We start from the raw sequence: 26,288 nt of genomic DNA, 5'->3' as shown, positions 1-26,288 counted from the left end.
CAAAATTAGCTTAGTGTTTACAAATTTGTCAAAATTTAAAAGATCAAAATGTACAAATTCTAAACTTACTCATATTCTGTTTTTGTGAACACCTCAAATATGACACAAGGCTGAACTGTATTTTAAACTCATTTCAAAACACTTGTTTTTAATCGGATCACACTGTTGATAACATGTTTGACAAGAACAGATTGTTGCACAGATGCATGCTGATGCTGTTCTATAAAAAATGTCACTAAACCACATGGGAAAGGAAAAGACTTAAACACTGATGGATTGACAGATTACTAGGCAATAAAAGTTAAGAGCATGGCTGGAATGAAATGGGCAATTTCTTTTTTTATAACATGAAAAGGTTGCAGTGACCTTGCAACAGAACACCAGTGACATCACACAGCTTCTCCAAATTTGACATAGGATTTCTTCAGTGCCAAAAGCCACTAAAAAGAGGTCTTGTAACCTTGTAACCTTTAAAATTGCCAAGCATGCACATTTAAAAAGGAAACTAACTAATACAGATAGATCTTTTTTTAGCATGTCCTATACAATAGCAAACAATTACTCTTACTCATTCAGATAAATTCAATTAAGCATTTATATGCTTTTACTATGCAATTTGTATTTTATTAATGTTTAGCCTAATTATATCTGAAAATATTTTTCAAATGAATTGTTTCTAATCTGACTGAATCCACGTCTAACTGTTCAAACGCCCAATTCCCCAAAGAATCATGCTTGTTGTCTATAGGGCTCTGTTTAAAAGCAAAGGGAATTTAAGTCAAGTATTGCAATGACCCTGCAATAGAACACAGGTGTTACATAGTATAAGATACATGATCTTGTTGTCATCATTGCTGTACATGGAGAAAAAAAGACCAAGCAACAATCCATGACCAAACATAGCCTAAAACTTCTGCTGAGTGTACATTAACGGGGCTATATAAGAGGCTCCTCCACGCACTGAATCTACACCAGGCACCCTGCATATGTAAGAGGATATTGTTGTTTTACTATTTAAACAAAGACTAGAAAAATGTGTTTTGAATTGTTATTATCTATCTAATATATATATGATTTTTTTGTAATAATAGTCAATTCTTAAACGTTTTTCTTTTCTTTCAGAATCTACAGTCAGGTCTTTTCTGATCTCTGTATTTGGGAACAAAAAGGTAAGGTGTATAAAGCCTATGCAAGCCTATTAAAGACTAACCCAAGCCAAAACTTGAGTTAAGGTTTTGTTTAATATTTATTAAGTATGTAAAAGAGAATTTTCAATATGAAATTATGAAATGACTTTACAGAAAACGGTCATCATGGGGGATGGAGAGATGGAGTGTTTTGGCCCGGCGGCGGTCTACCTCCGCAAGCCAGAAAGGGAGAGGATCGAGGCTCAGAACAAACCGTTTGATGCTAAAACAGCCGTCTTCGTTGCTGAGCCAGCTGAGATGTACCTGAAGGGTACACTGAAGAGTAAAGAGGGTGGTAAAGCTACTGTCGACACTCTGTGTGGAAAGGTACGTGATAGAAGAGTGGTACTGAGACATTTTTGAGGATATATTTATGCAACTATGTTAAAATACTGAACCCTCAATAACCCTCCACTACAAAAATGCAGTTCTTATATGCATAACACTAAACACTTATTTGAAAATAATATTCCTACTGTTTAATCTCTGTGTGGCAAAGTAAGTGAATAAATATATTATATATATTTTAAAAAAAACAGGACATTAAATCTATTAAATTCTAATACAACAGAAGTTTACTCCTCCATATAACAAGGAGAACATATGGGAGGGATTTAAGGAACAGGAGGGATAAAGCACATACAAAACAATTAACAAACAAAGAAGTAAGGAAGGAACCGGGATGCTTTAAAAGAATTTGCCAGGGACTGATGCTCAAATATATATTCTGAGGTCAATGCCTATGGGTTAAAGTTTCTGGGAAGTCACATTCCCAAGCAAAAAGAACAATCTCAACAGTGCACTGATAAAACATTTACCACGATAGATGGGACGTCTTAAAACTCAAAAAACCTAGACAATGACGCACAAACACCCATTGGTGTTAAGTGTACAACAGTGGGAATTTGACAGCTCCATAGCCAGTCATCAGTGCTACTTGGACTTAATTCCGTGCTTATAATAAAACAATGACATCCTTGGTATTTGTGACATTCAATGAGAGGCTGCTGTTGTTGCAATAAACACTGAGCATTTACTATTTTGTGCTGAATGTAATCTGTAGAGAATAGGAAAAATATAAAATATAAAAAGGCAGAGGCTTTTGAAAACGTCTTTGATACTTCTTTGATGTTCTGTCATGCAACATATTAAAGGAGTGTAAGGCTTACCATATTAACATGATTTCTATAAAGTCAATTTGATCTAACGTGTCACACACATCAGAGAAAGTGCTGAACATCTTATGTTACTGTGACATACTAATCTTGCTGTCATTTGCCAGACCCTCACAGTCAAGGAGGATGATGTCTATCCCATGAATCCTCCCAAATTCGACAAAATTGAGGACATGGCCATGATGACCCACCTCAACGAGCCCTGTGTGCTGTATAACCTCAAAGAGCGTTACGCAGCCTGGATGATCTACGTAAGTTTAACAATGAATTAATGAATAAGACTGTTAAATATGAATAAAAATATTTACCTTCTGGAAACGGTTCTGTTCACATCTTCAGACCTACTCAGGGTTGTTCTGCGTCACTGTGAACCCCTACAAGTGGCTCCCAGTATACGATGCAGTTGTTGTAACTGGATACAGAGGCAAGAAAAGAATTGAAGCCCCACCCCACATCTTCTCCATCTCTGATAACGCTTATCAGTTCATGCTCACAGGTATTACGTTGTTGAAATTTTAATGGATTTATAACAATATTTATAATTACTAAAAAAGCATGAGGATTGAATTCAGTCTGATTAAAAACTGCACAGATCTGTTTGTGACACTAGAATCTTAGAAAATATTTTGCAATATTTTCTTTTAGATCGTGAGAACCAGTCTGTCCTGATTACGTAAGTACAGAATTTTAACACTAAATATGTTCCTTTACAATATATTAAGCATTATAGCATAATAGCATATTATAGCATTATAGCATAATATATAAGCATATATATATACACACAATATCACCAATGCATTTTTTTTGCCCACAAGTTCAAATGTTTTTTAGCATGAACTGTACCAATTTTTACATCACACTCTCTGGATTTATATGTCAACATATTAGATGGAGTGCACTGTAGACAAAACATTTTAAAACCTTATACATCCAAACATTTCTACTCAGACTTAACAGTGTTAATCTGTTTTTAAACCCAGTGGAGAATCCGGTGCAGGGAAGACTGTGAACACTAAACGTGTCATCCAGTACTTTGCAACAATTGCAGTTGCTGGACAGAAGAAAGCAGAGCCTGCTGCTGGAAAAATACAGGTAAATTAATCACTCTTTCAGGATTCTCAGTGTATTTGTGTGAGAACTCCTGAATAAAATATCTGCTGTTACCTCTAGGGTTCACTGGAGGACCAAATCATTGCAGCTAACCCACTGCTGGAGGCTTATGGTAATGCCAAAACCATCAGGAATGACAATTCCTCTCGTTTTGTAAGTGAACATAAATCAATAATTCAAAACAAAATCCAGAATAATTAAAATACAACTGAATTAAAGAAAACATTTTCTTTTCCAGGGTAAATTTATCAGAATCCACTTTGGGCAAACTGGAAAACTGGCCTCAGCTGATATTGAAACCTGTAAGTGTCAGATGCTTTTGATATATAAGACAATTTGGTAAGAACTATCCAATTAATTTTGGTGTTTAATATCATGCACTAAACATATGTATATGTCAATAGATCTGCTGGAAAAGTCAAGAGTCACTTTCCAGCTGTCTGCTGAGAGGAGCTACCACATCTTCTACCAGCTCATGACTGGACACAAACCAGAGCTGCTTGGTATGGGATCTAAATGTTTACTTTCAACCATGTTTTGTTTTAGATTGGATGTACCAATCAAAAGATTGACTTATTATTGACTTAATCTTTCTTCCACACAGAGGCACTGCTTATCACCACCAACCCCTATGACTATCATATGATCAGCCAGGGTGAAATCACAGTCAAGAGCATCAATGATGTGGAGGAGTTCATTGCCACAGATGTGAGCACAACTTCACTGAAATTTATATAGATATTATTAAAAATGTGTCTCATCCTCATTCTTCCACTCTGTTTTACTAAATTCAGACTGCTATTGACATCCTGGGCTTCACTGCTGATGAGAAAATCAACATCTACAAACTGACTGGTGCTGTGGTGCATCACGGCAACATGAAGTTCAAGCAGAAGCAGAGAGAGGAGCAGGCTGAGCCTGATGGCACTGAGGGTAAATATTTATATGTCTTGCAAGACTACAAGATCTAGCCTATGCACTGCAGAGAGCTGCTCTCTAATGAATAACACTTTCACTCATTTTATTTTCAGTGGCTGATAAAATCGCCTACCTCTTGGGCCTGAACTCTGCTGACATGCTGAAAGCTCTGTGCTACCCCAGAGTGAAGGTCGGAAATGAGTTTGTGACCAAAGGCCAAACTGTTCCTCAGGTAATGACCTATTATGCAGCCCACCATAAAATTAAGATTTAAAGGTTTCACCAATCAACAGAGCACCAAACCATACTTTTGATCTCTATAGGTGAATAACGCCGTCATGGCTCTCTGCAAGTCTGTCTATGAGAAAATGTTCTTGTGGATGGTCGTGCGCATCAATGAGATGTTGGACACAAAACAGCCAAGGCAGTTCTTCATTGGTGTGCTGGACATCGCTGGATTTGAGATCTTTGATGTAAATATTTACTAATTTCATTGTTCAAATTTATGAAATTCTATTACATCTATTTTTTCAAGATGCATATGTCTAATATTTTAATATGTAGTTCAACAGCTTGGAGCAACTCTGCATTAACTTCACAAATGAGAAACTGCAACAGTTTTTCAACCACCACATGTTTGTACTGGAACAAGAGGAGTACAAGAAAGAAGGAATTGACTGGGAGTTCATTGACTTTGGGATGGACTTGGCTGCCTGCATTGAGCTTATTGAAAAAGTAAGTTAACATAAACTTACTAAGATTCAATAAACCAGTGATAGTTTCACCACTAATGCAATCTCTCTTTCACTGTCACCAACAGCCAATGGGCATCTTCTCCATCCTGGAGGAGGAGTGCATGTTCCCCAAGGCAACAGACACATCCTTCAAGAACAAGCTGCACGATCAGCATCTTGGCAAATGTAACGCTTTCCAGAAGCCAAAGCCTGCCAAGGGTAAAGCAGAAGCCCACTTCTCTCTGGTACACTACGCCGGCACTGTGGACTACAACATTGTTGGCTGGCTGGACAAGAACAAGGATCCCCTGAACGACTCTGTTGTGCAACTTTACCAGAAGTCAGCAAATAAACTGCTGTCCTTCCTGTATGCAAGCCATTCATCTGCTGATGGTAAAGTGATAAAAATCTCTCATACAGATGGAATTTAAATTATATAGTACAACATTTACACACAACTAATAATCAGAAAAGAACAATGAAACAAACAGAACTGTGACTAACTAACCTTGAATGTGTGTGATGTAGATGCTGGTGCTGGTGGCAAGAAAGGCAAGAAGAAGGGTGGTTCCTTCCAAACAGTGTCTGCTCTGTTCAGGGTGAGAATGAAAAAAAAAAAATTATAAATGTACATTAAAAAAACTGCAATTGCTAAAACAAAAATGTGCCAATTAGCATAAAGTTTAACATGATTAAATAAGTGACAAAGGGTATGTAAAACTCAACAGGAGAACTTGGGAAAACTAATGACCAACTTGAGAAGCACTCATCCTCACTTTGTGCGGTGCCTGATTCCAAATGAGTCCAAAACTCCAGGTATATGCTTTTAATGCTTTATTTTTTTGTAAAAATTAAGGATTTATTTATTTGTTATTCCAACAGATTAAAAAATATATAAAATTCTCATCCCTCCAGGTCTGATGGAGAACTTCTTGGTTATCCACCAGCTGAGGTGTAATGGTGTGCTGGAGGGTATCAGAATCTGCAGAAAGGGATTCCCAAGCAGAATCCTCTACGGTGACTTTAAGCAAAGGTAAATTTCTTAGTCACATAAATTAAAAATACATGTTTAATTCATGCTTATGCTGAAATGTATGTTTTAATACAGATACAAAGTACTGAATGCCAGTGTGATCCCAGAGGGACAATTCATTGACAACAAGAAAGCCTCAGAGAAACTCTTGGGCTCCATTGATGTGGACCACACCCAGTACAAGTTTGGGCACACCAAGGTGTGTAATAATGTTAATACTAGCTAAATTAACTTTTTAATGCCAGTTTTGCAAATACAACATATGTTTTTTGATAGCATTGCTCCCACTAGACGTATTTAGATTTGAAAATGTAAGCGTGTGAAAGTGTGTAAAAAATAGACATCATATGTTGGCAGGTGTTTTTCAAAGCTGGTCTGCTGGGTACCCTTGAGGAGATGCGAGATGAGAAATTAGCATCTCTGGTGACCATGACTCAAGCTCTGTGCCGTGGCTTCCTTATGAGGAGGGAGTTTGTAAAGATGATGGAGAGGAGGTATGTTGATGCTTAGTTTGACAAAGGAGGGTGACATCACAAGGGTGTTCAACTTATTAACAAACAAATGCTGACAAACTGAAATCTACATTCACAACCCTAGAGAGTCCATCTACAGCATCCAATACAACATCCGCTCATTCATGAATGTGAAACACTGGCCATGGATGAAGCTGTACTTCAAGATCAAGCCTCTGCTGAAGAGTGCAGAGACTGAGAAAGAAATGGCTGCTATGAAGGAGAACTTTGAAAAAATGAAGGAGGACCTTACAAAGGCACTGGCCAAGAAGAAAGAGCTTGAGGAGAAGATGGTTTCACTTCTTCAGGAGAAAAATGACCTGCAACTGCAAGTGGCATCTGTAAGAATTTAAAGTCAAGTTGAAAAATTTCAGTGGATGCTGATTTATATGCAATATGTAAAATATCATTAAAAATTAACAGGAAACTGAGAACCTCTCTGATGCTGAGGAAAGGTGTGAGGGGCTCATTAAGAGCAAGATCCAGCTTGAGGCCAAACTCAAAGAGACAACCGAGAGGCTGGAAGATGAGGAGGAAATCAATGCTGAGCTGACCGCCAAAAAGAGAAAACTGGAGGATGAGTGCTCTGAGCTGAAGAAGGATATTGATGATCTGGAGCTCACCTTGGCTAAAGTGGAGAAGGAGAAACATGCCACTGAGAACAAGGTTAGAAAACGCTGCAGTGAACTCAGCGTTATTCCTATTTTATTGCCAGGTGAGAATTATTAAATGTTTTTTAATGTTCACACAGGTGAAGAACCTGACTGAAGAAATGGCCGCTCAGGATGAGAGCATTGCCAAACTCACCAAGGAAAAGAAAGCACTCCAAGAGGCACACCAGCAGACTCTTGATGATCTTCAGGCAGAGGAAGACAAAGTCAACACTCTGACCAAAGCCAAGACAAAGCTTGAACAACAAGTGGATGATGTAGGTTCTAATTAAAATAGTATCTGTAACAGTAATACTTGACAAGTATGTTGCTTTGTGTAAAATGTAGCCCATGGTTTCTTTAAATTACAGCTTGAAGGTTCATTGGAGCAAGAGAAGAAACTCCGAATGGACTTGGAGAGAGCTAAGAGGAAGCTTGAGGGTGACTTGAAACTGGCCCAGGAGTCCATAATGGACCTGGAGAATGACAAGCAGCAGTCTGATGAGAAGATCAAGAAGTAAGCAATGCAATAAAATACAGACAAAAAATCATTAGTCAACAAAATAAGACTAAATATATACTATATAGTTGATTCTACATGTTTCATTACAGGAAAGACTTTGAAGTCAGTCAGCTTCTGAGTAAGATTGAGGATGAACAGTCTTTGGGTGCTCAGCTTCAGAAGAAGATTAAGGAGCTTCAGGTAATTTCTCTGTCTCTGTGGATGTATTTTACATTTGATCAAATTTAAAGAAGTAGTAGATTTATCTAATATATACGTTTCTTTCAGGCTCGTATTGAGGAGCTGGAAGAGGAAATTGAGGCTGAGCGTGCAGCTCGAGCTAAAGTTGAGAAGCAGAGAGCTGATCTCTCCAGGGAACTTGAAGAGATCAGTGAGAGGCTGGAGGAGGCTGGTGGTGCCACTGCTGCTCAGATTGAGATGAATAAGAAGCGTGAGGCTGAGTTTCAGAAGCTGCGTCGTGATCTAGAAGAATCTACTCTGCAGCATGAAGCTACAGCTGCTGCTCTCCGCAAGAAACAAGCTGACAGTGTTGCTGAGCTTGGAGAACAGATCGACAACCTTCAGAGGGTCAAACAGAAGCTGGAGAAAGAGAAGAGTGAATATAAGATGGAGATAGATGACCTGTCCAGTAACATGGAGGCTGTGGCCAAATCAAAGGTTTGTTTATTTTGACATCAGAGTAAAGAACAGAACTAAAACATTCTAGAGTTATACAGTCCTTTATTTATATAAAAATAGATTTAAAAGTTTTTTTTTAGTTTTTCAGCTCAACATCCTAGTGCCTCTTCTTACTTGAATTTTTTTTATTTATTTTATAATTTATATATTTTATTTATTTCAAGGCAAATCTAGAGAAGTTGTGCCGTACACTTGAGGACCAGTTGAGTGAATTTAAAACTAAAAATGATGAACATGTCCGTCAACTGAACGACATGAGCGCACAAAGAGCACGACTTCAGACTGAGAATGGTAAACACAGTCAAAACAAGTAAAAAGGTGTAACAATATATTTGGTTGATTGATATTTGAAACCTAACTTTAACCAAATCATTTTTCAGGTGAATTTGGTCGCCAGCTGGAAGAGAAGGAGGCACTTGTTTCTCAGCTGACCAGAGGAAAACAAGCCTATACACAACAGATTGAGGAACTCAAGAGACAAATTGAAGAGGAAGTCAAGGTATTATTTTATTTACCTTTTTTTACAGAAGCAACAGCTCATGAGCAAGAGATTTTAACCAATGTATGCTTACTTCTAGGCCAAGAACGCCCTGGCTCATGGTGTTCAATCAGCTCGTCATGACTGTGATCTGCTCAGAGAGCAGTTTGAAGAGGAGCAGGAGGCCAAAGCTGAGCTTCAGCGTTCAATGTCTAAGGCTAACAGTGAGGTGGCTCAGTGGAGAACCAAATATGAGACAGATGCTATTCAGCGAACCGAGGAGCTTGAGGAGTCCAAGTAAGCAAACCTAAAATAGTAACAAAAAATAAATGCATTGAAAGAATTTACTAAATAAAGCTATTATATGATGATATTATAAAAACTTTAAATTATTTTGCCTTTTCAGGAAAAAACTTGCCCAGCGTCTACAAGATGCTGAGGAATCTATTGAAGCTGTGAACTCCAAATGTGCCTCTCTGGAGAAGACCAAACAGAGGCTGCAGGGTGAAGTGGAGGACCTTATGATTGATGTTGAGAGAGCCAATGCATTAGCTGCCAACCTTGACAAGAAGCAAAGGAACTTTGACAAGGTAAAGGACTTGTTAGTTGGAACTGATATGGAAAATCTTGAAAAGAACTGTTAAATAAGAATGACTTTTGGGTTTACGCCAAATTTCCAGGTGTTGGCAGAATGGAAGCAGAAGTTTGAGGAAGGCCAAGCTGAACTGGAAGGAGCACAGAAAGAGGCTCGCTCTCTCAGCACTGAACTCTTTAAGATGAAGAACTCATATGAAGAAGCTCTTGATCATCTGGAGACCCTCAAGAGAGAGAACAAGAATCTACAGCGTAAGATTAACCAAGAGATTAACCAAGATAGATTTACAGACTTACAGAGAGGCTTATTAAAAGAAATACATTTATATTACTTTTGCAGAGGAGATCTCAGACCTGACTGAACAGATCGGTGAGACTGGAAAGACCATCCATGAGCTGGAGAAAGCAAAGAAGACAGTGGAGACTGAGAAATCAGAAATCCAAACTGCTCTTGAGGAAGCTGAGGTAACAATATACAAAAATTAAAGTAGAATTAAAAAGTAGAATCTATATCTAATTAACATCTGACAAGCAAAGTTTTAATATTAATCATAATCTTTCAGGGCACACTTGAACATGAAGAATCCAAGATTCTTCGTATTCAGCTTGAACTCAACCAGGTAAAGAGTGAGATTGACAGGAAGCTGGCTGAGAAGGACGAGGAGATGGAGCAGATCAAGAGGAACAGCCAGAGGGTGATTGAGTCCATGCAGAGCACTCTGGATTCTGAGGTCAGGAGCAGAAATGATGCCCTCAGAGTCAAGAAGAAAATGGAGGGAGATCTAAATGAGATGGAGATTCAGCTGAGCCATGCAAATCGCCAGGCTTCTGAAGCTCAGAAACAGCTCAGGAACGTCCAAGGACAGCTCAAGGTATACCTGTAATGTTTTTTTAACATAACATTTTAAAACATGCTTGTAGTTTAGGACACCTTGTAATAATTATTCCTTACACTTCAGGATGCTCAACTGCACCTTGATGAGGCTATCAGAGGACATGAAGACATGAAGGAGCAGGTAGCCATGGTGGAGCGCAGGAATAACCTGATGCTGGCTGAGATTGAGGAGCTGAGATCTGCACTGGAGCAGACAGAAAGAGGCCGCAAAGTGGCTGAACAGGAGCTGGTGGATGCCAGTGAGCGTGTGGCACTGCTGCACTCTCAGGTAAGTTCTACAAGGTTCCAGGTCTGCTGTTCCATTTACTCTTTTTTTTTTTTTACAAAACTCCAATTAATTGTTGTTCCTTACAACAGAATACCAGTCTAATCAACACCAAGAAGAAGCTTGAGGCTGATCTGGTGCAGATCCAAGGTGAAGTAGATGACACAATCCAGGAGGCCAGAAATGCTGAAGAGAAGGCCAAGAAGGCTATTACTGACGTGAGTGTTAAACTACATAGCTGTTCCTCCCTTTGTGCTTTACAATAACAATGCTGAACCCATTACATGGCTCATTCTCTAGGCTGCCATGATGGCAGAGGAGCTGAAAAAAGAACAGGACACCAGTGCTCACCTGGAGAGAATGAAGAAGAACCTTGAGGTTACAGTTAAAGATCTGCAGCATCGTCTGGATGAAGCTGAGAACCTTGCAATGAAAGGTGGAAAGAAGCAGCTTCAGAAACTTGAGTCCAGGGTAAGCTACATTCCTTATACAGTAGAAACAGACAGCCAGCATGTTAACCAGTATGTTATAATTGTTATAAAATAAAGAATCATCGATTTTGTCAAAATCTATTTCAAACATATAAACCAAAATATATTTTAAAATATATACATATTTGTTTTAGGTGCGTGAGCTGGAGACTGAAGTTGAAGCTGAGCAGAGACGTGGTGCTGATGCTGTTAAAGGAGTTCGCAAATACGAAAGGAGAGTGAAGGAACTCACCTACCAGGTACAGGATTAACTCTGAAACATAAAGAGTACAACTGTAAGAATAATTAGACCACACATCATAATAACAATTGTTTCAGACTGAAGAAGACAAGAAGAATGTGACTAGACTGCAGGATCTGGTGGACAAACTACAGCTCAAAGTGAAGGCCTACAAGAGACAGGCTGAGGAAGCTGTAAGTGTGTCGCTACGTAACCTGTTTTGTACACATTAGAATATTTGCGAATTTGAATAAAGCACAAGAACACATTTTGTTAACAACTTATTTTGTCACACTTTCATAGGAGGAGCAGGCCAACACTCACCTGTCCAGGTACAGGAAGGTGCAGCATGAGATGGAGGAAGCTCAGGAGCGTGCTGACATCGCTGAGTCCCAGGTCAACAAGCTGAGAGCCAAGAGCCGTGATGCTGGAAAGGTAAATTGTACTTAGTCAAAAAACTATACATTTAAATGAATACATATGTTAAATATAAAAAGTCTGCTTTTAGTTTTTACTGGCATATATATAGCAGTTTTACTTTGAAATGTCAATGCAGATTCTTTACAATCAAGATATGTAAAAAATATATTTGCAAATAAATTAGAATGACTAATTTTGTACATTTCTTTTAGGGCAAGGAGGCAGCAGAATAACACTACAAGACCAAACTACTTCAAGCAATGATACAATATCTTTGTCTTGTTCAATGTCCATGCACAAACTCAGTATAAAAATAAACCTGCATCAAATGTTGTATTGATGTCATTTTTATGTACACATTTAACTTGTTTTTTATCTAGATTTACTTGCATTTTTATGTTAATATACATGTAGACACATACAGAAACTAGAAAGAGACAACAATGCAGATGTATATTAAAAAAGAGAGAAGGATGTGTACAGAAGTATAGAATTAATTGAAATTTCAAAGAAGCTAAACGATTCAGAAAACCATGTCCTAATGCTCAGTACTTCTGCTTAAGGTCTTACAAATTTTAACAACTCTTTCAATCACTGACACCAGCACTGTAAAAACTTCTGTAGATAATAAAAAGAGAAGGTGAGAAAGAGGCAGAAAAGAACTAGAGTAACTGAGGGAGAGAGAAAGAAAGAGAGAGACATATAGAGCAATACAGAGAAGAGAGAGAAAGTGTGGAAAAATGCAGAGACTAAAAAAGACTAAAATAAAGAGATAGCTGCACAGCATTGCTGACACAAATGTAGAGATGCATTGCTTAGACAGATGCACACACCATGTGTTTTGTATCTTTAAAGAAATATTCCCAATATAATGGACACTTAATGGACACTTTGGAATAGATAAACACAAGCCTATTGGCACCATACTTAATGGCAGGTGTGGGTTAAAGTGCTTTGAGCAGTGGGGTATTTGAGCGGTGTTCTCTGGAATGATGGTGCTCCACCCAATACTTTTGGAAGTTGGGAACATCCCACATTCTTATATATGTATATATGGTAATGATGTATTGTATTATCAGCCAGTATGAAGCAAGTCTTAAACAGCATTTCTAACAAAACATTCAATAAAAGCAGACAATTGTTTAACAACAGCAAGGTTAGGTTTCATTTCACCAATGTACCAATCTTTTCATAGCCTGTTAGTTTTAAAGAAATACACAAATAGCCCACATAAATAAACATCTGCCTGTAAGGGTGCATACTTTGTCTTTAAATCCACTGCCATTTACTTAATTATTTACGTATCTAATTAAGTAAATCATGTTCGTAAAGAACTCTACTACTGATGAAAACCAAATTATGACAGAACAGAGATGTAAAAATGAAAAACTAAATTTGACTATATTGACCTACAGTGGCATTCAAAATCTGCTTTCTGTGAATTTGAGTAGAAGACCTTTAATTGTCATGAAAATAAAGATAACACATTCATTACAACACCACGAGGAACATTTGTGTAATAGTTTTTTTATTGTACAGAGTTCACAACTATTGTTATTGTTAGAAAAGTAGTTGAGAGAAATTTCAAAGCTTTGTTGATACTTCATAAACAACAACCATGAACTCCTCTAAGAAGCTTCCTAGCACTCTAAACAATTAAAACAGGGCCAATGAAAAAGTAAACTTTCTGTCGGATTGCGAGAAAAGGCCAATAAAATCAAAGGCTGACTTTATTGAAGAATAAGCAAGACACTGGAGTGGCATTTTGGGAACATGTCCTTTGAACTAATCAGGTTAAGAAAAGGGAGAAAATTTGTATTATTAAAACATCTCTGCAGGAATGGACTGGTCATAAGAGGGTATTGCCTTTTATTGTTAGAGGGAAGAACTGGAATTCTGGAAGAAAAACATCACCATCTATATAAAAGCCGAAGATGCAAAGATAATGACTGCCATAGCAGAATAGTGATCCTAAGCACACCTTAAATCCACAAACCTGAAGGTTTTATTATTGCTTTTACAGTCTTAAAACCTAAACATTACTAACAATCTGTGCATAACATTAAAAGAGAGACAGCCAACAAATCTCACTAAATTGGAAGCCAAAGAATTTATATATAAGAAAATCCCCCAAATAAGAATTGAAACACTTCTAGTAAGCAACAAAAGACATTTAATCAAGAATAAACACCATGTAGCAATAAAATTGAACAGTTTCATGAAATGTCTGGAAATTCATAAGGGTGAAACAAAAGCAAAAGAATTATTAAATCTAACAAAGCAATCAATTTAAACACACTATTTTAACTGTTTTAACAATTCATTCTGGAATAGATTTAATCAGTTTGAAAAGCTCTTTCAGTTCCAGAAATTAATATTTACACAATAAAACATTAAATTGGAGTGTGAGGTAACAATTTCTATTATGTAAAAGACGCGAAACTACAGAAGCTACAGAAAAAAGTAATTTCAGTAAACGTCCACAAACATGTTTACAATGATGAGACTTACTTGAGAGACTGCGATTGTCAAGCATCTGAGAAACTCTTAGGGGGTCAGGCTAAACTTTTTTATACTAGCTTTAAAAGGACAAAAATTCTCAACCCCTGAGAGCATGGCTTTCTATGTCTGCATACATTCCAAAAGGGCTTATTAAACTGAGATATTGCATTTCAGAATTTCAGTTTATGATTCCAGTTCATCACAAGCAACAGCCTTTGAACTTTCACTGCATAGTGAGGGTCTGCCAAGGACATATTATATTTCATTTGAAAACATTAATGATATATATTTTTGAATTACTAATAAATCATTGTCTTTATTATAACATATCGGCTCTGCTGACCAAAAAAGGCAGCAGTCTGCTCAGTATACAGCCTTAGCATTTGGTCTAGTTATTTGGTTAAAGGATCAATTGGAATAAAACAGAAAATTCAGAACATGCGCTACTGGTCTCTTAAATTAGATATTTTGTATTTTCTGCATTTGTATTACAAAATTTAAAATATGTCATAAGGAACGCTTTAAAACAGAACATAATAACTTTGTCATTGTTTGTTTTTGTTATTATAAGAATACAGAGCAAAATTAATCTTTCAATATTATTATTAGGTTATAGAGATAAGGGATGGAACAAGAGGGGCACTATATTTATTTACAGCATGAAAAGGTTGACCTGTAATAGAACACCAGTAACACCACACAGCTCCTCCAAATGTTAACTTGGATGTCTTCAGTGCCAAACCCCATTAAAAAGAGGACTCTTCTTGTAACCCTAGAATCCTTTAAAGCCTGCAACCTTAAAAATAAAACTAATAGATAACAAAAACTTGAGAACGTAATCAGACACAGCACAATAACATATAAGATGAAAGTAAAGAAATGAAGAATTGCATATTTTACTAAAATCTTTCATTGTTGGTATTTTATAAAAAAATAGGTTACCAAACATACATTCTTTTGTCTAAATAAAAGAAAGCGTTAAACTTTTTGGGAAAAATGATCTAAACTGTTTTGTCAGCGGTGATCCTGCAATACAACACTGTTATTTGAAAGTATAATATGATACATGAGGACGTCGTCATCTTTGCCATTAAGGAGGGAATACATCAAGCATGATTCCATGACCAAACTTAGTCTGAAAGTTCTGCTGAGTGAACATTATATGCGCTATATAAGAGGCTCCCCCAAGCACTGAGACCACCCCAGGAACCCTGCATAGGTGAGGTGACAGGACGTGTTACTCTTCATTTCTGATATGATGTATTTAAGTTGTTGCAATGCTCTACCTGGACATTAACTTTGTATCTAATTTCAGGTTTACCTAGTTTTCATGCTACAACTGTTTTTCTTTCAGAATCAACAAACTGCCGGGCATATTCTGCACTTGAGAACAAAAAGGTAAGAAGCATTAGCCTCCACACTGTTACAGCTAACCTATCTAGTTACAAAAATATAATAACTTGCTTCTTCATGATGTCATGTACAGCTAAGGTAAACACTGACTGCCAAAATCTTGTTTTGCTTTGTTTACAGTGTTCACATAAATGAGTGCCATAATTAAACCCATTAATGAGCTGCATAAGAGCCACTTTAAAATGTATTCATCTTAAATGAAATAATTTCAAAACAATGTTTGCAATGTTTTATTTAATTTGTATGACAAACATATTAATTAATCAACTTTACAGTAAAACGCCATCATGGGGGATGGAGAAATGGAGTGTTTTGGCCCAGCGGCCATATACCTCCGCAAGCCAGATAAGGAGAGGATTGAGGCTCAGAACAAACCATTTGATGCTAAAACAGCCTTCTTCGTTGCTGAGCCAGCTGAGATGTACCTGAAGGGTACACTGAAGAGTAAAGAGGGTGGTAAAGCCACTGTCGAAACTCTGTGTGGAAAGGTAAGTGACAGAGGAATGGGTTTGAGAAATTCTTGATATATTTATGCAACCTTGTTAACTTATTTAACTTTACAAAAACATGATCGGGACAGGGATCAGACCAATAAAAGGGTAACATTCATGTCAATGAGCTATCATTAACTATCATTAAATATATGCATCACACTAAATGCTTTTCTAAAAGATACGATTATTATTGTACAATACTACAACCTTTGCAGACCCTCACAGTCAAGGAGGATGAGATCTATCCCATGAATCCTCCCAAATTCGACAAAATTGAGGACATGGCCATGATGACCCACCTCAACGAGCCCTGTGTGCTGTATAACCTCAAAGAGCGTTACGCAGCCTGGATGATCTACGTAAGTTTAACACTAAGTGATTGAATCACACTATATAAATGAGAAGTTACACCATAATCAAGATCTGCACATGTTTCTGTTCACATTTTCAGACCTACTCAGGGTTGTTCTGCGTCACTGTGAACCCCTACAAGTGGCTCCCAGTATACGATGCAGTCGTTGTAACTGGATACAGAGGCAAGAAGAGAATTGAAGCCCCACCCCACATCTTCTCCATCTCTGATAACGCTTATCAGTTTATGCTCACAGGTACTGTCCATTTTACTAAAATAAGAACAATATATATTTATATTTATGTTAAAAGGTAGGATTGTGATCAGTGCACATAGCTGTAAAAATAAATGTGTTAAAATGTGTCACATTCTGTCCTTCAGATCGTGAGAACCAGTCTGTCCTGATTACGTGAGTATAGAAAAAAAAGTGTTTTTTAGTATTAAAGTCCTTAAGTTACAAACAGATTTCAAGTGAAAATATTTATATCAACTCACTTCTTCTAACCTCAGTGGAGAATCCGGTGCAGGAAAAACTGTGAACACCAAACGTGTCATCCAGTACTTTGCAACAATTGCAGTGAGTGGGAAGAAGCAAGCAGAGCCAGTACCTGGTAAAATGCAGGTGACTGCAAGGACTTTAGGATTTCATAAGCATCATGAGCATTTGTGTGAGAACACCTAACTAAAATAACTGCTGTCACCTCTAGGGTTCACTGGAGGACCAAATCATTGCAGCCAACCCCCTTCTAGAGGCTTATGGTAATGCCAAGACCATCAGGAATGACAACTCCTCTCGTTTTGTAAGTGTACATAAATGGTGCTCATCAATAATACAAAAAACTACAGAATAGCTAAGATATAACTTAATTAAATGGAACAATTTCCTTTTCCAGGGTAAATTCATCAGAATTCATTTTGGACAAACAGGCAAACTGGCCTCAGCTGATATTGAAACTTGTAAGTTTGACAAAGAGAATCGTAAAATGCTCTTGTGTGAATGATGGATTGGATACATTCTCAGTTAACAGATATGAAAATGCATGACTATAACTGTTAAAATATCTGAATACATATGATTACATGGCCAACGGTAACTTCAACTACAGTACATACTACACACAACCAATATTGTTATATATTGTAGAAATGTGGGAAGTAAAAACAGTCCACAAATGATGCATTTCAATAAATATAACTAATTTACCATCAGATCTGCTGGAAAAGTCAAGAGTCACTTTCCAGCTGTCTGCTGAGAGGAGCTACCACATCTTCTACCAGCTCATGACTGGACACAAACCAGAGCTGCTTGGTATGGGATCTAAAAGTGTAATTGCTAGAATATCTGTTCAGTCTAGAATTAATACAGCACAGTTATTTTTTTTTTCCATTTTTAAACAGAGGCACTGCTCATCACCACCAACCCCTATGACTATCATATGATCAGCCAGGGTGAAATCACAGTCAAGAGTATCAATGATGTGGAGGAGTTCATCGCCACAGATGTAAGCACATCTTCACTAAACTTCATACAGAGAATAAATATGTCTCATGCTCAACGGTCCTTCTACTCTGTTTCACTAAATTCAGACTGCTATTGACATCCTGGGCTTCACAGCTGATGAGAAAATCAACATCTACAAACTGACTGGTGCTGTGATGCATCACGGCAACATGAAGTTCAAGCAGAAGCAGAGAGAGGAGCAGGCTGAGCCTGATGGCACTGAGGGTAAATATAATTAATCGTCCCACTACAAACAAAGTGCAGGTTCTGGAGATGTGAGATTTTAATTATTAACACCATACATTTATTTTCTTCAGTGGCTGATAAAATCGCCTACCTCTTGGGCCTGAACTCCGCTGACATGCTGAAATGTCTATGCTACCCCAGAGTGAAGGTCGGAAATGAGTTTGTGACCAAAGGCCAAACTGTTCCTCAGGTAATGTGCTACTATTTAACTTAAAACTAAAGGTTTTACAATTCCCAAAAGGACCAAACCACAGTGTTGGCCTCTACAGGTGAACAATTCCGTCATGGCGCTCTGCAAGTCTATCTATGAGAAAATGTTCTTGTGGATGGTCGTGCGCATCAATGAGATGTTAGACACAAAACAGCCAAGGCAGTTCTTTATTGGTGTGCTGGACATCGCTGGATTTGAAATCTTTGATGTTAGTGTAATTTTGAAACTTACTCAAATTCAGAATAACATGCTTTTCCAGTTGTGCAAATGCCTAATATATTGATATACTGTATTAGTTCAACAGCTTGGAGCAGCTCTGCATTAACTTCACAAATGAGAAACTGCAACAGTTCTTCAACCACCACATGTTTGTACTGGAACAAGAGGAGTACAAGAAAGAAGGAATTGAATGGGAGTTCATTGACTTTGGCATGGACTTGGCTGCCTGCATTGAGCTTATTGAGAAGGTAAGCAGCATAAGTACAATTCAAGCACCACAATGAAACATTAATATTTTCACATTCGACTTGTCACTAAACAAAATCTGTTATCAACAGCCAATGGGCATCTTCTCCATCCTGGAGGAGGAGTGCATGTTCCCCAAGGCAACAGACACATCCTTCAAGAACAAGCTGTATGATCAGCATCTTGGCAAATGTAACGCTTTCCAGAAGCCCAAGCCTGCCAAGGGTAAAGCAGAAGCCCACTTCTCTCTGGTGCACTACGCCGGCACTGTGGACTACAACATTTCAGGCTGGTTGGACAAGAACAAGGACCCTCTGAATGACTCTGTTGTGCAGCTGTACCAGAAGTCAGCAAACAAACTGCTGTCTCTGCTGTATGCAAGCCATGCAGGTGCTGATGGTAAGGTGATTCAAGCATAATACCTTACATTTGTATACATATTAATAATCAATTATCACAGTATGAAGATTCTATCACAATGGTGTGCTGATTTTGTCTGTAGATGCTGGTGGCAAAGGTGGGGGTGGTAAGAAAGGTGGCAAGAAAAAGGGAGGTTCCTTCCAAACGGTATCTGCTTTGTTCAGGGTAAGCTTTAAATACTGTCTAGTAGAAAACAAAGAAAATAATGAAGAAACAATATGTGTAAGTAATGTACATTTGTTAAGCAATGTACCTTAAAATTCCACAGGAGAACTTGGGAAAACTGATGACCAACTTGAGGAGCACTCACCCTCACTTTGTGCGCTGTTTGATTCCCAATGAGTCCAAGACTCCAGGTAGGCATTCTAAATAATCATTTTTTTTACTTTCAACTTTCATCCTACAATACTATACATGCAAAGATACACTTGTCTCTCCAGGTCTGATGGAGAACTTCTTGGTTATCCACCAGCTGAGGTGTAATGGTGTGCTAGAGGGTATCAGAATCTGCAGGAAGGGATTCCCCAGCAGAATCCTCTATGGTGACTTCAAACAAAGGTCATTTTCCTAATTTGAATATTTAAAGCTAAAAAAAAAACACAATCACCCATAAACCGATACTGACAGCAAATATCAAATGAAATATATTTATATAGTGCTCTTTGAAAATCTAGTAATTAGACAAAATATCACAACAGAAAATGACAATGGCAAGGAAAAACTCCCTCAGAGCTAAATTACTTAAAAGTGCCAGAGCACTACCTCGCTAACCTGCTTATACACTCAGGTGTACTGACATATTCAAATTAGAGATTTAATATTTATCACATTATATTTATAATTCTTCTTTTTAATACAGATACAAAGTATTGAATGCCAGTGTCATCCCAGAAGGACAGTTCATTGACAACAAGAAAGCCTCAGAGAAACTCTTGGGCTCCATTGATGTGGACCACACACAGTACAAGTTTGGGCACACCAAAGTAAATAATACAGCTTTAAAATGAATACAGTTATTTTAATGTATAGAAATCTGTCTATCTAATATTTCTAATAAATAAATGTAAAATCCTTCTTTTTAATAGGTGTTCTTCAAAGCTGGACTGCTGGGTACACTTGAGGAGATGCGAGATGAAAAGCTGGCATCCCTGGTGACAATGACTCAAGCTCTGTGCCGTGGCTACCTCATGAGGAGAGAGTTTGTCAAGATGATGGAGAGGAGGTATACTTATTTTAGAACAAGCAGCTACAAATACACTAAAAATCCTAAAATTGTTACAAAGTTACATGCTAAACTTGATCATCTTGAATTCCAGAGAGTCTATCTACAGCATCCAATACAACATTCGCTCATTCATGAATGTGAAACACTGGCCATGGATGAAGCTGTACTTCAAGATCAAACCTCTGCTGAAGAGTGCAGAGACTGAGAAAGAAATGGCTGCTATGAAGGAGAACTTTGATAAAATGAAGGAGGATCTGGCAAAAGCACTGGCCAAGAAGAAAGAGCTTGAGGAGAAGATGGTGTCACTCCTTCAGGAGAAAAATGACCTGCAACTGCAAGTGTCATCTGTAAGTATTTAAAGTCAAGTCTTGAAATTAGAAAGAATTTTGAACAATGTTCACTTAAAATAAAACCATTATTCTCTACAGGAATCTGAGAACCTCTCTGATGCTGAGGAAAGATGTGAGGGACTCATTAAGAGCAAGATCCAGCTTGAGGCCAAACTCAAAGAGACAACCGAGAGACTGGAGGATGAGGAGGAAATCAATGCTGAGCTGACCGCCAAGAAGAGGAAACTGGAGGATGAGTGCTCTGAGCTGAAGAAGGATATTGATGATCTGGAGCTCACCTTGGCTAAAGTGGAGAAGGAGAAACATGCCACTGAGAACAAGGTTGTGCAAACCTAGATAATAATTTTATAGAGACAGTGATAACACTTTTGTAACAAGTGTTCAAAATTATTCTCACACAGGTGAAGAACCTGACTGAGGAAATGGCCTCTCAGGATGAGAGCATTGCCAAACTCACCAAGGAGAAGAAATCACTACAAGAGGCACACCAGCAGACTCTTGATGATCTCCAGGCAGAGGAAGACAAAGTCAACACTCTGACCAAAGCCAAGACAAAGCTTGAACAACAAGTGGATGATGTAGGTTCTAATTAAAATAGTATCTTTAATAGCAATATTGTACAGTTACAATGCATTGTCTAAAATGCAGCCCATGGTTATCTAAAATTACAGCTTGAAGGTTCACTGGAGCAAGAGAAGAAACTCCGCATGGACCTGGAGAGAGCTAAGAGGAAGCTTGAGGGTGACTTGAAATTGGCCCAGGAGTCCATAATGGACCTGGAGAATGACAAGCAGCAGTCAGATGAGAAGATCAAGAAGTATGCAATGCCATAAATTACAGATGAAAAATGAATTAGCCAGCAAAATTAGGCATATAAATTAGATGGTTAATTCTATTTTTTTAACAGGAAAGACTTTGAAGTCAGTCAGCTCCTAAGTAAGATTGAAGATGAACAGTCTTTAGGTGCTCAGCTTCAGAAGAAGATTAAAGAACTCCAGGTAATTAATTAATGTCTGCTGAAATTCACAATCAGTAATCGCATCTAATTTAGACAAATCAAATAATCAAAACATTTCTTACAGGCTCGTATTGAGGAGCTGGAAGAGGAAATTGAGGCAGAGCGTGCAGCTCGAGCTAAAGTTGAGAAGCAGAGAGCTGATCTCTCCAGGGAACTTGAAGAGATCAGTGAGAGGCTGGAGGAGGCTGGTGGTGCCACTGCTGCTCAGATTGAGATGAATAAGAAGCGTGAGGCTGAGTTTCAGAAGCTGCGTCGTGATTTAGAAGAATCTACTCTGCAGCATGAAGCTACAGCTGCTGCTCTCCGCAAGAAACAAGCTGACAGTGTTGCTGAGCTTGGAGAGCAGATTGATAACCTTCAGAGGGTCAAACAGAAGCTGGAGAAAGAGAAGAGTGAATATAAGATGGAGATAGATGACCTGTCTAGTAACATGGAGGCTGTGGCTAAAGCAAAGGTTCAAAGAACAAAACTAAACTATTATAGTTACCAGTCCTTTCTTTATTAAAAAAGTACACTTTTAGGACCTTTAAATTAAACTACATGTTCATCAGCTCAACATACTAGTGCCTCTCCTCATTTCAATATATTTCATTATAATGTACATATTTCATATATTTATAGGCAAATCTAGAGAAGTTGTGCCGTACGCTTGAGGACCAGCTGAGTGAACTCAAAGCTAAAAGTGATGAACATGTCCGTCAACTGAACGACATGAGTGCACAAAGAGCACGACTTCAGACAGAGAATGGTAAATACAATCAAAGCAAGTTTAAATTTTTATGTTGCTTTGAAAACTGAGGCTTAATGTTTCCCAAACAAATTTCTAGGTGAATTTGGCCGCCAACTGGAAGAGAAGGAGGCACTTGTTTCTCAACTGACCAGAGGAAAACAAGCCTATACACAGCAGATTGAGGAACTCAAGAGACAAATTGAAGAGGAAGTCAAGGTACTACTAAAATACAACATTTTATAACAATTATTACTTAATCCACCTTTTACACCCAAGCAACAAGAAATACTTTGTACACTTAATGTTAGGCAAAGAACGCCCTGGCTCATGGTGTACAGTCAGCCCGTCATGACTGTGACCTGCTCAGAGAGCAGTTTGAAGAGGAGCAGGAGGCCAAAGGAGAGCTTCAGCGTGGAATGTCTAAGGCTAACAGTGAGGTGGCTCAGTGGAGAGCCAAATACGAGACAGATGCTATTCAGCGCACTGAGGAGCTTGAGGAGTCCAAGTAAGAAATCCTGAACAATAAAAAACATGTAAGGCACTTTTACATAAATATTTAACAATACACATATTGGTTTCCTCAGGAAAAAGCTTGCCCAGCGTCTACAGGATGCTGAGGAATCTATTGAAGCTGTGAACTCCAAGTGTGCCTCTCTGGAGAAGACCAAACAGAGGCTGCAGGGTGAAGTAGAGGACCTCATGATTGATGTTGAGAGAGCCAATGCATTAGCTGCCAACCTTGACAAAAAGCAAAGGAACTTTGACAAGGTAAAGGACTTAATTCATTGGAACTGATATGCAAAATCTTGATGAACTGGTCAATTAGAATGACATTTGATTTTACTCAATATTTTCAGGTGTTGGCAGAATGGAAGCAGAAGTATGAGGAAGGTCAGGCTGAACTGGAAGGAGCTCAGAAAGAGGCTCGCTCTCTCAGCACTGAACTCTTTAAGATGAAGAACTCATATGAAGAAGCTCTTGATCAGCTCGAGACACTCAAGAGAGAGAACAAGAATCTTCAACGTATGTTGCTCAGTAATTAACCCAAGCACATTGACACATTAGTATCAAAACAAATAAACAAATACTATTCTTATTTCTGCAGAGGAGATATCTGATCTGACTGAACAGATCGGTGAGACTGGAAAGACCATTCATGAGCTGGAGAAAGCAAAGAAGACAGTGGAGACTGAGAAATCAGAAATCCAGACTGCTCTTGAGGAAGCTGAGGTAATACTATATATAAATGAATTTGAACATAAACATGAACATTTGAACTCAATCAATATTGATACCATTATTTAACATAACCCTCTAGGGCACACTTGAACATGAGGAATCCAAGATTCTTCGTATTCAGCTTGAACTCAACCAAGTAAAGGGTGAGATTGACAGGAAGCTGGCTGAGAAGGACGAGGAGATGGAGCAGATCAAGAGGAACAGCCAGAGGGTGATTGAGTCCATGCAGAGCACTCTGGACTCTGAGGTCAGGAGCAGAAATGACGCCCTTAGAGTTAAGAAGAAAATGGAGGGAGATCTCAATGAGATGGAGATTCAGCTGAGCCATGCAAACCGCCAGGCTGCTGAATCCCAGAAACAGCTTAGGAACGTCCAAGGACAGCTCAAGGTAAAACAAAAATATTTTTCTGCAATTTCATATAAACTTTTTAACATTTACTAACCTGTAAATCATGTCAGGACGCCCAACTGCACCTTGATGAGGCTGTCAGAGGACAGGAAGACATGAAGGAGCAGGTAGCCATGGTGGAGCGCAGGAATAACCTGATGCTGGCTGAGATTGAGGAGCTGAGATCTGCACTGGAGCAGACAGAGAGAGGCCGCAAAGTGGCTGAACAGGAGCTGGTGGATGCCAGTGAGCGTGTGGCACTGCTGCACTCTCAGGTAAGTTCTACCAGCTTGTCTTTTTGCTGTTATATTGGCATTTTATTTTTACATATTTCCAATACAGGATTATTTGTTTTCCTATTTAAAAGAACACCAGTCTAATCAACACCAAGAAGAAGCTTGAGGCTGATCTGGTGCAGGTCCAAGGTGAAGTGGATGATACAATTCAGGAGGCCAGAAATGCTGAAGAGAAGGCCAAGAAGGCTATTACTGACGTGAGTGTTAAACTACATAGCTGTTCCTCCCTTTGTGCTTCAGAGTAACAAAGCTAAACCCATTACATGGCTCATTCTCTAGGCTGCTATGATGGCAGAGGAGCTGAAAAAAGAACAGGACACCAGTGCTCACCTGGAGAGAATGAAGAAGAACCTTGAGGTTACAGTCAAAGATCTGCAGCATCGTCTGGATGAGGCTGAGAATCTTGCCATGAAAGGTGGAAAGAAGCAGCTTCAGAAACTTGAGTCTCGGGTAGGTCAGCCTTTTCATACAGTTATAATAAAGTGATTTTATTGAAAGTATTTTATTTATCAGCATGAATGTAACAAATATTGTATTACAGGTGCGTGAGCTGGAGACTGAGGTTGAAGCTGAGCAGAGACGTGGTGCTGATGCTGTTAAAGGAGTTCGCAAATATGAAAGGAGAGTGAAAGAACTCACCTACCAGGTAAAGAATTACCTATAAAAATATAATAATTAGATCATGCAAATCCTTAAATAAAGACTATTTTTGCAGACTGAGGAAGACAAGAAGAATGTGACTAGACTGCAGGATCTGGTGGACAAACTTCAGCTCAAAGTGAAGGCCTACAAGAGACAGGCTGAGGAAGCTGTAAGAGTTCCACTAAATATTCTGTATTGCATATTAATACAGAGAATTAGAATAAATGTCTACGCAGATGATGCAGATGCATATGTAGATTGTGTACCCCATTAAAACAACACTGAGTTGAATGCTGTTTGCTATTCTAACAGGAGGAGCAGGCCAACACTCACCTGTCCAGGTACAGGAAGGTGCAGCATGAGATGGAGGAAGCTCAGGAGCGTGCTGACATCGCTGAGTCCCAGGTCAACAAGCTGAGAGCCAAGAGCCGTGATGCTGGAAAGGTAACACATTTCAGGCAAAAAAATTATGTAACCTAGATTTTTTTAATGAACACACATAAATAGGTATTTAAATAGTGGAAGTTTTTTTACAGACATGAGTTAGTGGCAAATATGACTATTCTGTAAAATTGTACTTTTAAGACCTTATTGCCATTTTCAAGACATTTAAAAAATAAAAGGAAAAATAAAAAATGTTAATTTTTACTATTTACTAACAATGTATTCATGTTTTAGGGCAAGGAATCAGCAGAATAAACAATGAAGATCATACTGGACACTAACAAGGAATTATACAATATATATTTCTGTTTAATGTCCATGGATAATTTCAATTCAATAAAACTGCATCAAACTGAATGAAGTGTTTCTATTTTGTTTCAATTGCTATTTTTTATTTTGCTACTTCTTATATTGTCAAAATACCTATATTTACATATGAGGTATTGACACAAAAATGTAAAAGCAC

The 26,288-nt window shown here is 38.2% G+C and overlaps 2 protein-coding genes and 1 long non-coding RNA gene across 4 annotated transcripts; 2 read left to right on the top strand and 1 right to left on the bottom strand.

Moving 5' to 3' along the window:
- The first annotated feature begins 1,122 nt into the window (after positions 1-1,122).
- Positions 1,123-26,179, top strand: LOC125787440 (myosin heavy chain, fast skeletal muscle-like). Of its 2 annotated transcripts, none has more exons than XM_049471684.1 (40): positions 1,123-1,169; positions 1,302-1,514; positions 2,470-2,613; positions 2,702-2,858; positions 3,008-3,035; positions 3,346-3,457; positions 3,536-3,628; positions 3,714-3,777; positions 3,880-3,978; positions 4,080-4,183; positions 4,270-4,408; positions 4,507-4,625; positions 4,717-4,866; positions 4,958-5,128; positions 5,214-5,520; positions 5,656-5,726; positions 5,856-5,943; positions 6,043-6,160; positions 6,236-6,359; positions 6,518-6,654; positions 6,758-7,013; positions 7,096-7,338; positions 7,424-7,600; positions 7,694-7,839; positions 7,935-8,025; positions 8,113-8,502; positions 8,688-8,814; positions 8,904-9,022; positions 9,102-9,298; positions 9,408-9,591; positions 9,682-9,847; positions 9,936-10,060; positions 10,159-10,467; positions 10,555-10,758; positions 10,848-10,973; positions 11,056-11,226; positions 11,381-11,485; positions 11,565-11,660; positions 11,770-11,901; positions 26,057-26,179. In XM_049471684.1, exons 2-40 carry the CDS (start codon positions 1,314-1,316, stop codon positions 26,075-26,077), a joined length of 5,811 nt encoding a protein of 1,936 aa, XP_049327641.1. In that variant the 5' UTR covers positions 1,123-1,169; positions 1,302-1,313; the 3' UTR covers positions 26,078-26,179. The 2 variants fall into 2 exon arrangements, with proteins under 2 accessions (XP_049327641.1, XP_049327642.1); XM_049471685.1 differs by lacking the exon at positions 26,057-26,179 and adding an exon at positions 12,099-12,220.
- Positions 9,422-23,586, bottom strand: LOC125787442 (uncharacterized). The gene is made up of 2 exons (XR_007429335.1): positions 23,510-23,586; positions 9,422-9,519 (listed from the first exon to the last, which is right to left on the bottom strand). It is a non-coding gene; the product is annotated as an uncharacterized LOC125787442 (long non-coding RNA).
- Positions 15,682-26,179, top strand: LOC103031014 (myosin heavy chain, fast skeletal muscle-like). The gene is made up of 40 exons (XM_022682538.2): positions 15,682-15,786; positions 16,077-16,289; positions 16,511-16,654; positions 16,747-16,903; positions 17,029-17,056; positions 17,158-17,269; positions 17,355-17,447; positions 17,541-17,604; positions 17,858-17,956; positions 18,046-18,149; positions 18,235-18,373; positions 18,466-18,584; positions 18,664-18,813; positions 18,902-19,072; positions 19,163-19,469; positions 19,573-19,655; positions 19,759-19,846; positions 19,931-20,048; positions 20,350-20,473; positions 20,576-20,712; positions 20,807-21,062; positions 21,144-21,386; positions 21,467-21,643; positions 21,737-21,882; positions 21,973-22,063; positions 22,148-22,537; positions 22,705-22,831; positions 22,911-23,029; positions 23,122-23,318; positions 23,398-23,581; positions 23,671-23,836; positions 23,919-24,043; positions 24,132-24,440; positions 24,512-24,715; positions 24,808-24,933; positions 25,016-25,186; positions 25,278-25,382; positions 25,452-25,547; positions 25,691-25,822; positions 26,057-26,179. Exons 2-40 carry the CDS (start codon positions 16,089-16,091, stop codon positions 26,075-26,077), a joined length of 5,823 nt encoding a protein of 1,940 aa, XP_022538259.1. The 5' UTR covers positions 15,682-15,786; positions 16,077-16,088; the 3' UTR covers positions 26,078-26,179.
- Positions 26,180-26,288: the final 109 nt, after the last annotated feature.

This window comes from Astyanax mexicanus, chromosome 24 (genome assembly GCF_023375975.1).
Source record: "Astyanax mexicanus isolate ESR-SI-001 chromosome 24, AstMex3_surface, whole genome shotgun sequence".
Lineage (NCBI taxonomy): Eukaryota > Metazoa > Chordata > Actinopteri > Characiformes > Acestrorhamphidae > Astyanax > Astyanax mexicanus.
The sequence above is the reverse complement of the archived record's forward strand: the minus strand, read 5'-3'. Positions and strand labels throughout refer to the sequence as shown.